The sequence below is a fragment of the Elgaria multicarinata genome, chromosome 3 (assembly GCF_023053635.1).
Source record: "Elgaria multicarinata webbii isolate HBS135686 ecotype San Diego chromosome 3, rElgMul1.1.pri, whole genome shotgun sequence".
NCBI lineage: Eukaryota > Metazoa > Chordata > Lepidosauria > Squamata > Anguidae > Elgaria > Elgaria multicarinata.
The window spans coordinates 165,336,053-165,349,390 of record NC_086173.1 but is presented as its reverse complement, the minus strand read 5'-3'; the positions used below and the strand labels follow the sequence as shown (position 1 = coordinate 165,349,390).

General features: G+C 50.3%; 2 protein-coding genes across 2 annotated transcripts; both read right to left on the bottom strand.

Annotated features, from left to right (window-relative positions):
* Nucleotides 1-230: 230 nt before the first annotated feature.
* Nucleotides 231-4,191, bottom strand: LOC134395743 (zinc finger protein ZFP2-like). The gene is made up of 3 exons (XM_063121906.1): nt 3,214-4,191; nt 682-973; nt 231-369 (listed from the first exon to the last, which is right to left on the bottom strand). Exons 1-3 carry the CDS (start codon nt 4,166-4,168, stop codon nt 231-233), a joined length of 1,386 nt encoding a protein of 461 aa, XP_062977976.1. The 5' UTR covers nt 4,169-4,191.
* A 10-nt stretch (nt 4,192-4,201) lies between these two features.
* On the bottom strand, nt 4,202-9,745 carry LOC134395742 (zinc finger protein 213-like; the record flags this gene model as incomplete). Its single annotated transcript, XM_063121904.1, has 5 exons — nt 9,350-9,745; nt 7,888-8,011; nt 6,033-6,112; nt 5,690-5,816; nt 4,202-4,344 (listed from the first exon to the last, which is right to left on the bottom strand). Coding segments are annotated over exons 1-5 (870 nt in total), but the record flags the coding sequence as incomplete, so codon positions are not given.
* Nucleotides 9,746-13,338: the final 3,593 nt, after the last annotated feature.

The following is a 13,338-nucleotide window of genomic DNA, read 5'->3' as shown; positions in this document are numbered from 1 at the left end:
CTAATTTGGAGCCACCCAGGGCAAAGAGACGGAGAGCTGCAACAGAAAAGTTGGCGACTTACCCTGACTTTTCCTGCACGAGTGAGGTCAGTGCAGTTCTTCTATCATCCGTCTCGCTCCGGCGCTGCGTCGGGGCATTCCCGGGTGGAAGGCGACCTCCCATTGGTCGCCTGAAGCTGTGGGAGGAGGCGGGGTGGTGACCCTAATGGCCACCGGAAAGACAGTGGGGACTATTTGCCGCCACCGTACACCAGCGACACCGTGGGGCTTACTGGAGCAGCACCAACGCAGCGCCGTGAAGGCAGCCCCATGGCACCCGCCTGAACTTCTTCCTGCACTACAAACATTTTTTCAGTGAGCAACATTCCCCTATGGGTATTGTTTGACGCGGCCTGAACTGCATGCTGTGAATATGAAGCCCATTTCACCCTCAGGGCATTGATATGTCTTCTCACCTGTGTGTGCGCTCCTTGACGGAAAGCAAGGCTATTCCTCTGACTGAAGCTGGTTTAAATTGTTTCTCCTGCGTGGGTTCTTCGATGTCTCGTAAGGCTTATGTTCTGACTGACACTCTTTCCGGACTCCAAGCATTTATATGGCTTCTCCCCTATGTGGATTCTTTGGTGTAAAGTCAGGTTTGTTCCCTGATTGAAGCTGTTTCCACCCCGCAGGCATTGATACGGTTTCTCCCCTGTGTGGGTTCTGTGATGTCTTGTAAGGCTTCCGCTCTTGGCGAAACCCTTTCCACACTCGGAGCATTTATACAGCTTCTCCCCGGTGTGAATTCTTCCATTTGTGCTAAGGTCTGATTTGCTAGTTAAGAGTTTTGCACGTAAAGGGATATTCCCTTCGTAACGTTCTTGCGACTCTGGAATTTCATGGAAAGCAGCGTCGTCAGAACCAACGGGTTTCTTCTTCCTCTTTGGTTTTTCTCCGGGTTTCCTTTTCTGCCGTTCGCTCTCCCTTGCATTACCTGCAGGAATAAAAAGAAAAACCTCAGGAGGAAGGAATGGATCATTTATTTTATTTTATTTAAAACATTTGTATCCCGCCCTATATCACTAGGATCTCAGATAAAATTGTACAATATAAAACAATAAATATACACAGCTAAAAACAAATTAAACCATGAATCAAGTTAAAGGAAGGAAAGGAAAGGAACCTCTCGTGCAAGCACTGAGTCATTACTGACTCTTGGAGGGACGCCAGCTTTCGCTGACGTTTTCTTGGCAGGCCTTATAGCGCGGTGGTTTGCCGTTGCCTTCCCCGGCCGTTATTACCTTTCCCCCAGCTAACTGGGTACTCATTTTACCGACCTCGGGAGGATGGAAGGCTGAGTCGACCCGAGCCGGCTGCCTGAAACCAGCTTCCGTTGGGCTCGAACTCAGGCCGTGGGGAGAGTTTCAGCTGCAGAAACTGCTGCTTTACCAACCAATATATAATTTAAAAGCAGTAAAAACAATTAAAATGGTTTAAACAATGTGCAAAGTGGATGAATTTAACCATTAAAGGCTTTGTTGAAAAGCCATGTCTTTACTTGGCGCCGGAATAAAATCAGTGTTGGCGCCAGTCGGGCCTCCAAGGGGAGGGCATTCCACAGTCGGGGTGCCAGCACAGAGAAAGCCCTCTCCCTTGTCCCATCATAGCGAATGTCTTGCATTGGTGGGATGTGGAGGAGGGTTCCTCCAACAGATCTTGAGTTTTGGGCAGGCATATATAAGGAGAGGCGCTCCCTCAAGCATTGAGGTCTCAATCCGTTTAGGGCTTTAAACGTCATTACCAACACCTTGAATTCCGACCGTAAGCGTGTAGGCACCCAAGTGCAATTCCTTTAAGACCAGTGTTATGTGGTCTCTGTAAGATGTACCCGCCAGCAGTCTAGCTGCTGCATTTTGCACTAGCTGCAACTTCTGAGTCGTCTTCAAGGGCAGCCCCACGTAGAGTGCATTGCAGTAGTCTAATCAGGAACTTACCAGTGTGTGCACTACTGTGTCCAGGAAAGGCTGTAGCTGGCAGATCAGCCAAAGCTGACCCCAAGTTCTCTGGGCCACAGAGTCCACCTGGGCCTCCAGTGACAAGGATGGGTCTAGGAGTACTCCCAAGCTATGCAGCTGCTCCTTCAGAGGGAGTGCAACCCCATCCAGAACAGGTCGCTTACCCAATTCCCAGACTCGGGAACCACCAATCTATTCTCTCTCATGGTGGTTATTCTAGACAGACATGATAGATTTTGCCTGTATTTTGAGAGCGGGAGAAAAATGTCTCCCTCTCCACATTCTCCACACCATGCATCATTTTGTACACCTCTGTCATGTCTCCCCTTAGCCTCCTTTTTTCCAAGCTAATCAGTTGTCTAGAAAAGGGGATCTTTAACAGTTGTCTAGAACAACTGTCAGGGATGCTTTAGGGTGGATTCCTACATCGAGCAGGGGGTTGGACTCGATGGCCTTGTAGGCCCCTTCCAACTCTGCTATTCTATGATTCTATGAAAAGGGGATTTCAGCAGGTGTTATTTGTATGCAGTGCAGGGCTTGGTGAAATTCCCTCTTCGTCACAACCGTTAAAGCTGCAGGAGCCGTGACCAGGTACAAAAGAGGGCTGTGAGCTGATCCAGCAGGGCTCTTATATTCTAATGACTCCAATCAAAGACTAACTAATATATTTTACAAAGGGACATTTCTCTCTCTCTCTCTCTCTCAAAATATTAGAACCCCAAGGGGTCATCCCATGAAACTGATTGGTGGGAGATCCAGGACAAATAAAAGGAAGTCCTTCTTTATACAGTGTATAGTTAAATTATGGAACTCACTACCACAAGATGTAGTGATGGCCACCAATCTGGATGGCTTCAAAAGGGGGTTGGGTAAATTCCTGGAGGAGAAGGCTATCCATGGCTGCTAGCCCTGAAGATTGTGTGTTATCTCCAGTATCCGAAGCAGTAAGCCTGCGTGCACCAGTTGCTAGGGAACATGGGTTGGAGGGTGCTGTTGCACCATGTCCTGCTTGTTCATCCCTGGCCGATGGCTGGTTGGGCACTGTGTGAACAGAGTGCTGGACTAGATGGACCCTTGGCCTGATCCAGCATCAGGGCACTTCTGATGTTCTTATTTTACATAAATAAACAAACCCAAGGAATATGGAACACCCACAGAACTTGTCAATGACAATGCTGCCAGTGCAATGATGCAGACAAAGAATAGTAGAAATTCCTGCTTCCAATATCTATCAGCCAAGGAAAGCAGAGAGCCTTACTAAGAGTGCCTGAATTCCTACAGTCCTTCCGCCTGGTCTGGATCCTTTGACGGGACCTGATCCGCATGCTCTGACTGAAGGTCTTTCCACCCAGCGACAGTGTATACAGTTTCTCCCTTGTATGGAGTTCTTGATGCTTACAGAGGTGGTTCCTCCGCCTGAAACTCTTTCCACACTCTGAGCACGTATACGGCTTCTCCCCCGTGTGGATCCTTTGATGCATTTTCAGGTACGTGCTACGACTGAAGCACTTTTCACAACCAGGGCATTTATAGGGCTTCTCCCCCGTGTGGATCTTTTCATGCAGCCTAAGGTGCGCGCGGCGGCTGAAGCTCTTCCCGCAATCGGAGCACTTATAGGGCCTCTCCCCAGTGTGGATGCTTTGATGCGATTTAAGGTGTGAGCTGCAAACGAAGCATTTTCCACACACAGGGCAGCTATAGGGCTTCTCCCCGGTGTGTATTCTGTGATGCCTTCCAAGGCTTTTGCTGTCACTGAAGCTCTTTCCGCACTCTAAGCACTTATACGGTTTCTCCGCGGTGTGGATTCTGCCGTGGGAGGTAAGACTCGAGCTATCGCTGAAGGTCCTTCCACACTCCGTGCATTGGTATGGTTTCTCCCCTGTGTGGGTTCTTTGATGTCTTGTAAGGCTTATGTTCTGACTGAAGCTCTTTCCACAGTCCAAACATTGATAAGGTTTCTCCCCTGTGTGGATTCTTTGATGATAAGTAAGGCTTGAGTTCTGGCTGAAGTTCTTTCCACACTCCAAGCATTTATATGGACTCTCTGCTGCATGAATTCTCCGATGCCTAATAAAGCTCTTTCTCTGACTGAAGCTCTTTCCACATTCTGAACATTTCAACTCCTCCTCCCCAATGTGCATTCTTTGTTGTGTGCTAAGGCTTGATTTGCTCATTAGGAGTTTTGCAACTTGAGGGAACTGAGCCCTTTTGTTTACTTTGTGACATTCAGTGACTGGAATTTCAGGGAACACGGCGCTTTCGGAAGCAAACAATTTCTTCCTCCAATTCTGTTTTGCTTCGGTTTTCCTCCTCTGCCGTTTGCCCTCAATTTTGCTCTCCCTGTCATCACCTAGAAGAATAAGGAGAGAAACCTGATGAAGGTGAAATGCAATCCAAAATAGTGGAAACAATATCAATTCCTGTGGAAGTAAACAGAATGAAAAAGACTTATTGGAGAAGCAGTTCGCAATAGTTAACTTAGCCTTATAGAATCATAGAATCATAGAATAGCAGAGTTGGAAGGGGCCTACAAGGCCATCGAGTCCAACCCCCTGCTAAATGCAGGAATCCACCCTAAAGCATCCCTGACAGATGGTTGTCCAGCTTCCTCTTGAATGCCTCTAGTTTGGGAGAGTCCACAACCTCACCAGGCAACTGATTCCATTGTCGTACTGCTCTAACAGTCAGGATGTTTTTCCTGATGTCCAGCTGGAATCTAGCTTCCTTTAACTTGAGCCCGTTATTCTGTGTCCTGCACTCTGGGAGGATCGAGAAGAGATCCTGGCCCTCCTCTGTGTGATAACCTTTTAAGTATTTGAAGAGTGCTATAATGTCTCCCCTCAATCTTCTCTTCTCCAGGCTAAACATGCCCAGTTCTTTCAGTCTCTCCTCATAGGGCTTTGTTTCCAGACCCCTGATCATCCTGGTTGCCCTCCTCTGAACACGCTCCAGCTTGTCTGCGTCCTTCTTGAATTGTGGAGCCCAGAACTGGATGCGATACTCTAGATGAGGCCTAACCAGGGCCGAATAGAGAAGAACCAGGACCTCATGTGATTTGGAAGCTATACTTCTATTAATGCAGCCCAAAATAGCATTTGCCTTTCATGCAGCCATATCGCACTGTTGGCTCATATTCAGCTTGCAATCTACAACCCAGTACTATCCAGATGTATTGGATTCCAACTCCCATCATCTGTGCTAGCTGCTGGTGATGTGAGTTGTGTTCCAGCATACCTGGAGGACCCCAGATTGGTGAAGGTTAGTTTAACCATTACTTGAAGGGTTCTGGGTATGTCAACTTTAGTGGTCTGTTGAGACTCGCAACTTATTTATTATATTTATTTATTACATTTATATCCCGCCTTTTTTCCTCCAAAGAACCCAAGGCGGCGTACATAATCCTCCTCCTCTCCATGTTATCCTCTGTGAGGTAGTTTTGTCTGAGAGTCTGTGACTGGCCCGAAGTCACCCAGTGGGTTTCCATGGCCGAGTGGGGGCTAGAACCCGGATCTCCAGACTCCCAGTCCAACACCTTAGCCACTACACCATACATTTTAGGACTAAGTAAACAGAGGCTCCAAGGAAAATGGAGATCAGCCCTTGATGTCCTCCATGACACGACCTACAGGGCATTGATCCAGACAAAGAACAGCAATGCCTGATTCCAGGATCATCCAAAGGCAAGGATACCTTACCTAGAGAGGCCACATTTCTGAAGTTCTCCACCATGACTTCCCATTGCAGGGCCCTCTGGCCTGGATCCAGCAGAGCCCACTCTTCCTCCGTGAAATGTACAGACACCTCCTCAAAGGTCACCGGACCCTGAAAGAAGAAGAAAAAGATGACATTTCCCCCCTTCCAGACATGGTCATCATTCAAAGTGACAGTCAAAGTGAAGTGGAAGGAGGTTCTCCTGCACGATTCCAAGCTGAAACCCTTCTGAGTGGACAACGTTTGCAGAAGCAGAGGAGACGCAAGGGAGTCATATAGATGCAAGGGGGATGTCCAGGAGATATAGGCATCCAGACGGTCTCCTACCTGACCTGGTGGCTGTCCAGCAACTGTTTCTGCTCCCCCACGAAAAGGCCTGGGCTGACGCTCCAGGGACATTTCCCCGCCTGTGAAGGAGACCAAGGAAGTGAGAAGATACCAATTTCAATCAAGGAACTGAAATGCGATAGTGAACATAAGAACGTAAGAAGAAACAGGCTGGATCAGACAAAGGCCTTAGCTAGACCTAAGGTTTATCCCGGGATCATCCCCGTGCATCTAAATGACACACAGGGGATCTCAGGAGCAGGCAGGGACGACCCTGGGACGATCCCGGGATAAACCTTAGGTCTAGCTAAGGCCCCAGGGTCCATCTCGTCCAGCACTCTGTTCACCCAGTGGCCAACCAGCTGTCAACCAGGGGACCAACAAAGCAGGACACGGTGCAACAGCACCCTCCTGCCCATGTTCCCCAGCAACTGGTTTACATAGTCATACTGCCTCTGATACTCGAAGTAGCATAAAGTCACCAGGACTAGTAGCTATTGATAGTCTGTTCTGAATCTCCCACCAGTCAGCTTCATGGGATGACCTCTTTGTGTTCTAGGATGATGAGAGAGAAGAAAAATGTCTCCCTATACACGTTCTCCACCTTTATAATAAGAACATAAGAAGGGTCCTGCTGGATCAGACCAAGGGTCCATCTCGTCCAGCACTCTGTTCACCCAGTGGCCAACCAGCTGCCGGTCAGGGACCCACAAGCAGGACACAGGTGCAACAGCACCCTCCCACCCATGTTCCCCAGTAACTGGTGTACATATTAGGGATGTGCTCCGCTTCTCTTCGGTTCAGAGAAGCAGGAGCGAGGCGGCCTAATTCGCCTCCGGAAAAGGCGGAGGTGAAGAGAGTCAGGGGGGGCTGCGGATCGAGGCGAAGAGGATCGCCTCAATCCAGAGCTTCGCCTGCAGGTAAGTGGGGGGGGGGAGGGTGACTCATCTGGCACTGCCAGCGCCACCATCCATGCGGCGGTGGCGGAGCCAGGTAAGGGAGCAGGGAGGAGGGACGCTTACCTGCGTCTGTCGCGGGCTTCAATTGAGGCCCCGGTTGAAGGCGGAAGTGAAGGCCGAGGCCTCTTCCGGCTTCAACCGGGGCCTCAATTGAAGCCCGTGACGGATGCAGGTAAGGGGGCGGGGGTGGTGGCTTATCTTGCGCCGCCGCTGCCGCCGTCCATGTAGTGATGGCGGCAAAGCCGGATCTCGCTCCGCAGAGCGGAGCGGGAGACGGACGGAGCGGCACGAAGAGGATCGGGCCCGAAGAGGATCGGATTTTCCGGATCGGGCCACGAAGCGGATTGGGGGGTCCATGCACACCCCTAGTACATATGTTTACTGCCTCTGATACTGTGACTTCATCGTTCATAACCATTATTGCATTTCAATTCCTGGATTGAAATAAGTTTGTCTCTCTGTTGCTTTGGGGGACCGTTCGAGGCGCTAGTTTGAATTTCTATAAAATCTAGCTCTATAGAAACCAAACTCCTAGAGAGGCTAAAGGGAAGTGTCTCCCCTCTCACAGACATTCAAAGGGAACAGAGAGCCAGTGTGGTGTAGGGGCTAAAGTGTTGGACTGGGAGCCAGAAGATCCGGGTTCTAGTCCCCACTCAGCCGTGGAAACCCACCAGGTGACTTTGGGCCAGTCACAGGCTTTCAGCCCAGCCTACCTCACAGGGTTGTTGTTGTGAGGATAAAGCGGAGAGGAGGAGGATTATGTACGCCGCCTTGGCTTCCTTGGAAGAAAAAAGGCAGGATATAAATGCAATAATAAATAAAATAAATAAACATAAAAGCAGCATTTCAGGCATATTCTCGATTCAAGCCGAAATAGACCCTGTTAGAACCCTTACCCAGAGATGTGGCAGCGCTGTCACCCTCTTGCACGATGCTCTCGACCCAAGGCCTCTGTCCGGTGCCTGACGTAGCGTGTTCTACCTCAGGGATCTCAGCAGCCACCTCTGAAAGTCCCTGCACCTTAAAAAAAATAGAGGATCTGAGGCAGGGCATGGTGAGGAGGCGAGGAAATGGGCAGGCAAAGGTTTGGAGCAACATCGCTCAATCTCCTTGACCTCATGCCTCTTTCAAAATGTCAGACCATACAAAGAGCCCTACTGGATCAGACCAAGGGTCTATTAGGTCCACCATTCGGTTCACACAGTGGTCAACTAGCTGCCCGCGGGAAACCCACAACAGCAACTTCCTGCCCATGTTCCCCAGCAACTGGTATACATAGTCGTACTGCTTCTGATACTGGAAATAGCATACAGACATCAGGACTAGTAGCCATTGCTAGCCTTATCCGGTGTGAATTTGTCTCATCCTCTTTTGAAGTCATCCAAGTTGGTGGCCTTCACTACACAAAGAGTAGGGTGAGGATCTCTTCTCGATCCTCCCAGAGTGCAGGACACGGAAGAACGGGCTCAAGTTACAGGAAGCCAGATTCCGGCTGGACATCAGGAAAAACTTCCTGACTGTTAGAGCAGTACGACAATAGAACCAGTGACCTAGGGAGGCTGTGGGCTCTCCCACACTAGAGGGAAGGCAGAGTGTGGGAAGGAACTCTTTTGCCCGTGGGCCTTGAGGACTAGCTGGGGGCAGGCCTGCCTCCCAAAATGCAGGAGCTATACTAGATTTAAAAGAGGGCAGGGCTCCTGCAGCTTTATCTGTTGTGATGAAGAGGGAATCTCACCAGGTGCTGCCTGCATACAAATGACACCTGCTGAAATCCCCTTTTCTATGCAACTGTTAAAGATACAGGAGCCCTGTCCTCTGTTCCATAGGGACACCCTAAAGAGAACCAACTGGCTACCCTCATTGTAACCCTAGGGGTCATTTACCCAGAGGGCAGCACAACTATATACGTGTGGGGCAAAGACAGGCTTAGATCAGTTCCATCATCTTCTCTCTAACTGCCAAGTCCCAACTGCCCCTCCCCAACTGCCCCAACCCAACTGCCAGTGAGGCTGAGCTCCCTCCCACTCCCCTCCGGGATTCGATCATGGAGGAGGGGCCTCCCTCTTTAACTGTTGTGATGAAGAGGGAATTTCACCAGGTGCTGCGTGCATACAAATGACACCTGCTGAAATCCCCCTTTTTCTATACAGCTGTTAAAGATACAGAAGCCCTGTCCTCCTTTCCATATGGTCACCCTACCCCACCCCCTGATGTCCACCAGTACTGCAACTCCCATGATTCCTAGCCACCACGGCCACTGTTGGCCTGAGGGATTTGGTACCACCCATCTTTGGATGTTACCCAGGATAATTCAGCGACCGGTGGGAATTTTTAGGACTCTTGCTAGAACGCTCTCACCTGCTGCACTTCCTGTTTTTCGTCCTCCGCCTGGCTCAGGAGGAAGCCTTCCGCCAGGGCCACCGCCTGGGAACTGGTCTCTGCCCCACATTCTCTAACCCAGCTCTCCATCTCCGGGGGCAGGACAGCCAGGAACTTCTCCAGGATCACCAAGTCCACGATCTGAGTTTTGGTGTGCATTTCCGGCCTCAGCCACTGACGGCAAAAGTTATGCAGTCGGCTGCAAACCTCTCGGGGCCCCTCGGCCTCCTGGTAGCAGAACCCCCTGAAGTACTGGCGCTGTACATCTGAGCTCATGTTGACCACACTTTGGACCATCTGCACAGTCTTTTCCCAGAATCCTCCGCTGCTGCCAGTCCTGATTTCGTCAGGGGCAGCCAAGCCTCGCTCTGCCATCCTTGATCTGAGGCGGCTTACTGAAGCATCTGCATCTTCTTCTGCTAATTTCTCTCTTAAGGCAAAGACTGGCCAGATAGGTGGAGATATACGAAGTCCTGCAAAGTCAAGAGCCTGCTTTCAGCTCTGGAGGACGGTCGGTATTCTACAAGCATAGGAGGAGGTTTGCAGCTAGTGACCGGGTCTTCTTTCTGTAGGAATGGCAGGTAAAATGCTAAGACTCAGCAAGAAAGAGGAGCAGAGGTGTTGAATCTCTTTTAGCCCGAGGGTCCAATTCAGTTTTTGGGAAGCTTTGGGGGCCTGCATCCCATTAGTGGGTGAAGCCAAAGGCAAAAGGAGTGAGAAGCAAAAGGGGGCAGGCCCCAAATACTAATAAAGACCAGCATATTATATAGGGTGACCATATGGAAAGTAGGACAGGGCTCCTGCATCTTTAACAGTTGCATAGAAAAGGGAATTTCAGCAGGTGTTATTTGTATATATGGAGAACCTGGTGAGATTCCCTCTTCATCACAGCAGTTAAAGCTGCAGGAGCCCTGCCCTCTTTTAAATCTGGTCACTCTAGTATAACTCCTGCAGCTTTAACTGTGGTGAGGAAGAGGGAATTTCACCAGGTTCCCCATATATACAAATGACAACTGCCGAAATCCCTTTTCTATGCAACTGTTAAAGATACAGGAGCCCTGTCCTCCTTTTCATACGGTCACCCTAATATTGTAGCTTAAAGCCCTTACTTAGGGTGACCACATAAAAAGGAGGACAGGGCTCTTGTATCTTTAACTGTAATGTAGAAAAGGGAATTCTACACTGGGTGACTCAGGGCCAGTCACAGACTCTCAGCCTGACCCACCTAACAGGGTTGTTGTTGAGAGAGAAAAAACGGAGAGGAGAGTTATGTATGCTGTCTTGGGTTCCTTGGAAGAGGGGGAAAGGCAGGATATAAATGACCCCAGAACCGTTGTTTTAATTGACTCCAGAATCGTTGTTTTAAAAGGATATTGCTGTTTTTATGTTCTTGCTGGTTTTAAATTTTCTATACTTGTTTTTAATGTTCACTGTTTTTAACTTCTGTAAACCGCCCAGAGAGCTTCGGCTACGGGGCGGTATATAAACGTAATAAAATAAATAAATTCAATAAATAAATACTACTACTACTACTAATAATAATATATTTATTTGTTACCCGCCTCTCCCTCTGGATCGAGGCGGGGTACAGCACAAATAAAAACACCATAAAATACATAAAACCAATCCAAACGTTTAAAACCAGTGCATCACCAAAAGCAGCACACCCTTAAAAAAAGGCATCTTAAAATCCAGCTGGGTAGGCCTGCCGGAAGAGATCAGCCTTTATGGCTTTCTTAAATTCCGGAAGACTGGTAAGTTGACGAATCTCTTCCGGCAGGTTATTCCACAAACTGGGAGCGGCAGAAGAAAAGGTCCTCTGGGGAATAGTTGTCAGCCTTGTTTTTGCCGGCTGGAGTAAATTCTTCCCAGAGGAACTGAGTGTGCCGGGCGGATTGTACATCTCCTTCCCCCTTCAGACTACGTTGTAACGCAGGGACGGGCGATTCTCAGCAGTTTTGGACTACACCTCCCAGAAGCCCCAGCCAGCCTGACCAGTGCTTGGGGATGATGGGAATGGTAGTCCAGAATGCCTGGAAGGCCACATGCCCAGAGAGCTCTGTCTGTTGGGTGGTATAGAAATGTAATGAATAAATAATAAATAATAAATGTCTCTTTCCTCTGCTGTAAGGCAAGGCAGTTTGAAGAAGCAGTACAACAATGGAATCAGTTACCTAGGGAGGTTGTGGGCTCTTCTCCCACACTAGAGGCCTTCAAGAGGCAGCTGGACAAGCATCTGTCGAGGATGCTTCAGGGTGGATTCCTGCATTGAGCAGGGGGTTGGACTCGATGGCCTTGTAGGCCCCTTCCAACTCTGCTATTCTATGATTCTATGAAGAGCCATGCTGGATCAGACCCAAGGGTCCGTCTCATCCAGCGTTGGGTTCTGACAGTGGCCAACTAGCTGCCCGTGGGAAACCCACGAGCAGCAGGACACGAGTGGGAGATCCACAGGGCAGAGTCCCAAGTCCTGTTCGAGAGGAAAGAGTAGGGAGGGTTTTGTGGCTTCTGTAGCGAGGGAGGAGGAAAGAAAGAAGCCCCCAGTGCTGGGGAGGAGCCCGGGATGGAGAATTCAAGAGGCAGCTGGACAACCCCTCTGTCAGGGATGCTTTAGGGTGGATTCCTGCATTGAGCAGGGGGTTGGACTCGATGGCCTTATAGGCCCCTTCCAACTCTGCTGTTCTATGATTCTATGATAAACCCACACAGGACACCTCCTGTCAATCCGCCTCCCCCTCCAAATCTTCTGGACTTCAGCTCCCGTCAGCCCCAGTGGCCAGGAATCCTGGGAGTTGTGGTCCAAAACATTTGGAGGGCACCTGGTTGGGGAAGGATGCTCTGGGATGAATGGGGGGGTGTCTCTCTCTCTTTTCTCAGCACCCCCTGCTCTAAATCACCCGGGCTGGGCTTCTCTACCCTGGGCTGGCTGACAGCCCCCTCCCCTGCCTCGCCACCAGCCCCAAAGGTGGGGTGTCTTGCACCCCAAAGCTCTTTGCAATGACCACCCCTCCCCTCTTGGGCTTCGTGTGGGGTGGGGGCGGGTCTCTCCCTCCCCAATCTGGAGCTGCCCCCTCCCCTCCCTCTCCAGACCCCCACCCCACCCGTTCCCAACCTCCGCTGCGCTCCAAGCACGCTTTGCGCTCACCAGACGCTCCCTAGACGTGGGCCAGTCAAAGCCCCCCTCCCTTGAGAGTATAGGGGTGTGTGTATGGGATAGGCAGGAAGTGACGCCCCCCACCCCACCTTCTTTCCCATGCCAAAACCTCTCTCTCGGAAGTCAGGCCCCCCCTCCCTTACTTCAACCCAGTGGAGGCTGGTGGCTCCGATTTCCGTGGGGCTGTAAATCCATTTCGAGTTTCAATCCGGATCAGCCAGAATGCTAAAGGAGCGCTCCAGGATACTGAACCCAAGTCCCCCAAGATAGGTTTAGCGCCTTGGGGAGCTCCTTTAGAGTTCTGGCAGGTTCTGACGGAAACCCGGGATGGATTCGTAGCCCAGCCAAAAATCTGAGCCACCTGCCTCCACTGCTTTGACCCTTGGATGAAAGGGGATACTGGGGCCCTTTTCCAGCAGTGCAGGCCAAAGTGGGGCTGGAAACAGGAGGGAGTTGCAAGCAGGGAGGCTAAAGGCCCCCCCCCTCCCGGGGGAACTGCCAAAGAGGCATCCTGGCGTTTCCCTTTTGCACAAACTTAAGGTGCAATTCTATGCACGTTTAGACTTTTGCTTTGTTAGCACTGGGTGGCAACACACAACATGTATTACAGCCTCCAAGTAGGAGCAGTCAGCTGTCTTTCTCTGGCCCATTAAGAACAGCAGAAGTGCCCTGATGCTGGATCAGACCAAGGGTCCATCTAGTCCAGCACTCTGTTCACACAGGGGCCAACCAGCCATCGGCCAGGGATGAACAAGCAGGACATGGTGCAACAGCAAGCTCCCACCCATGTTCCCCAGCAACAGGTGCACACAGG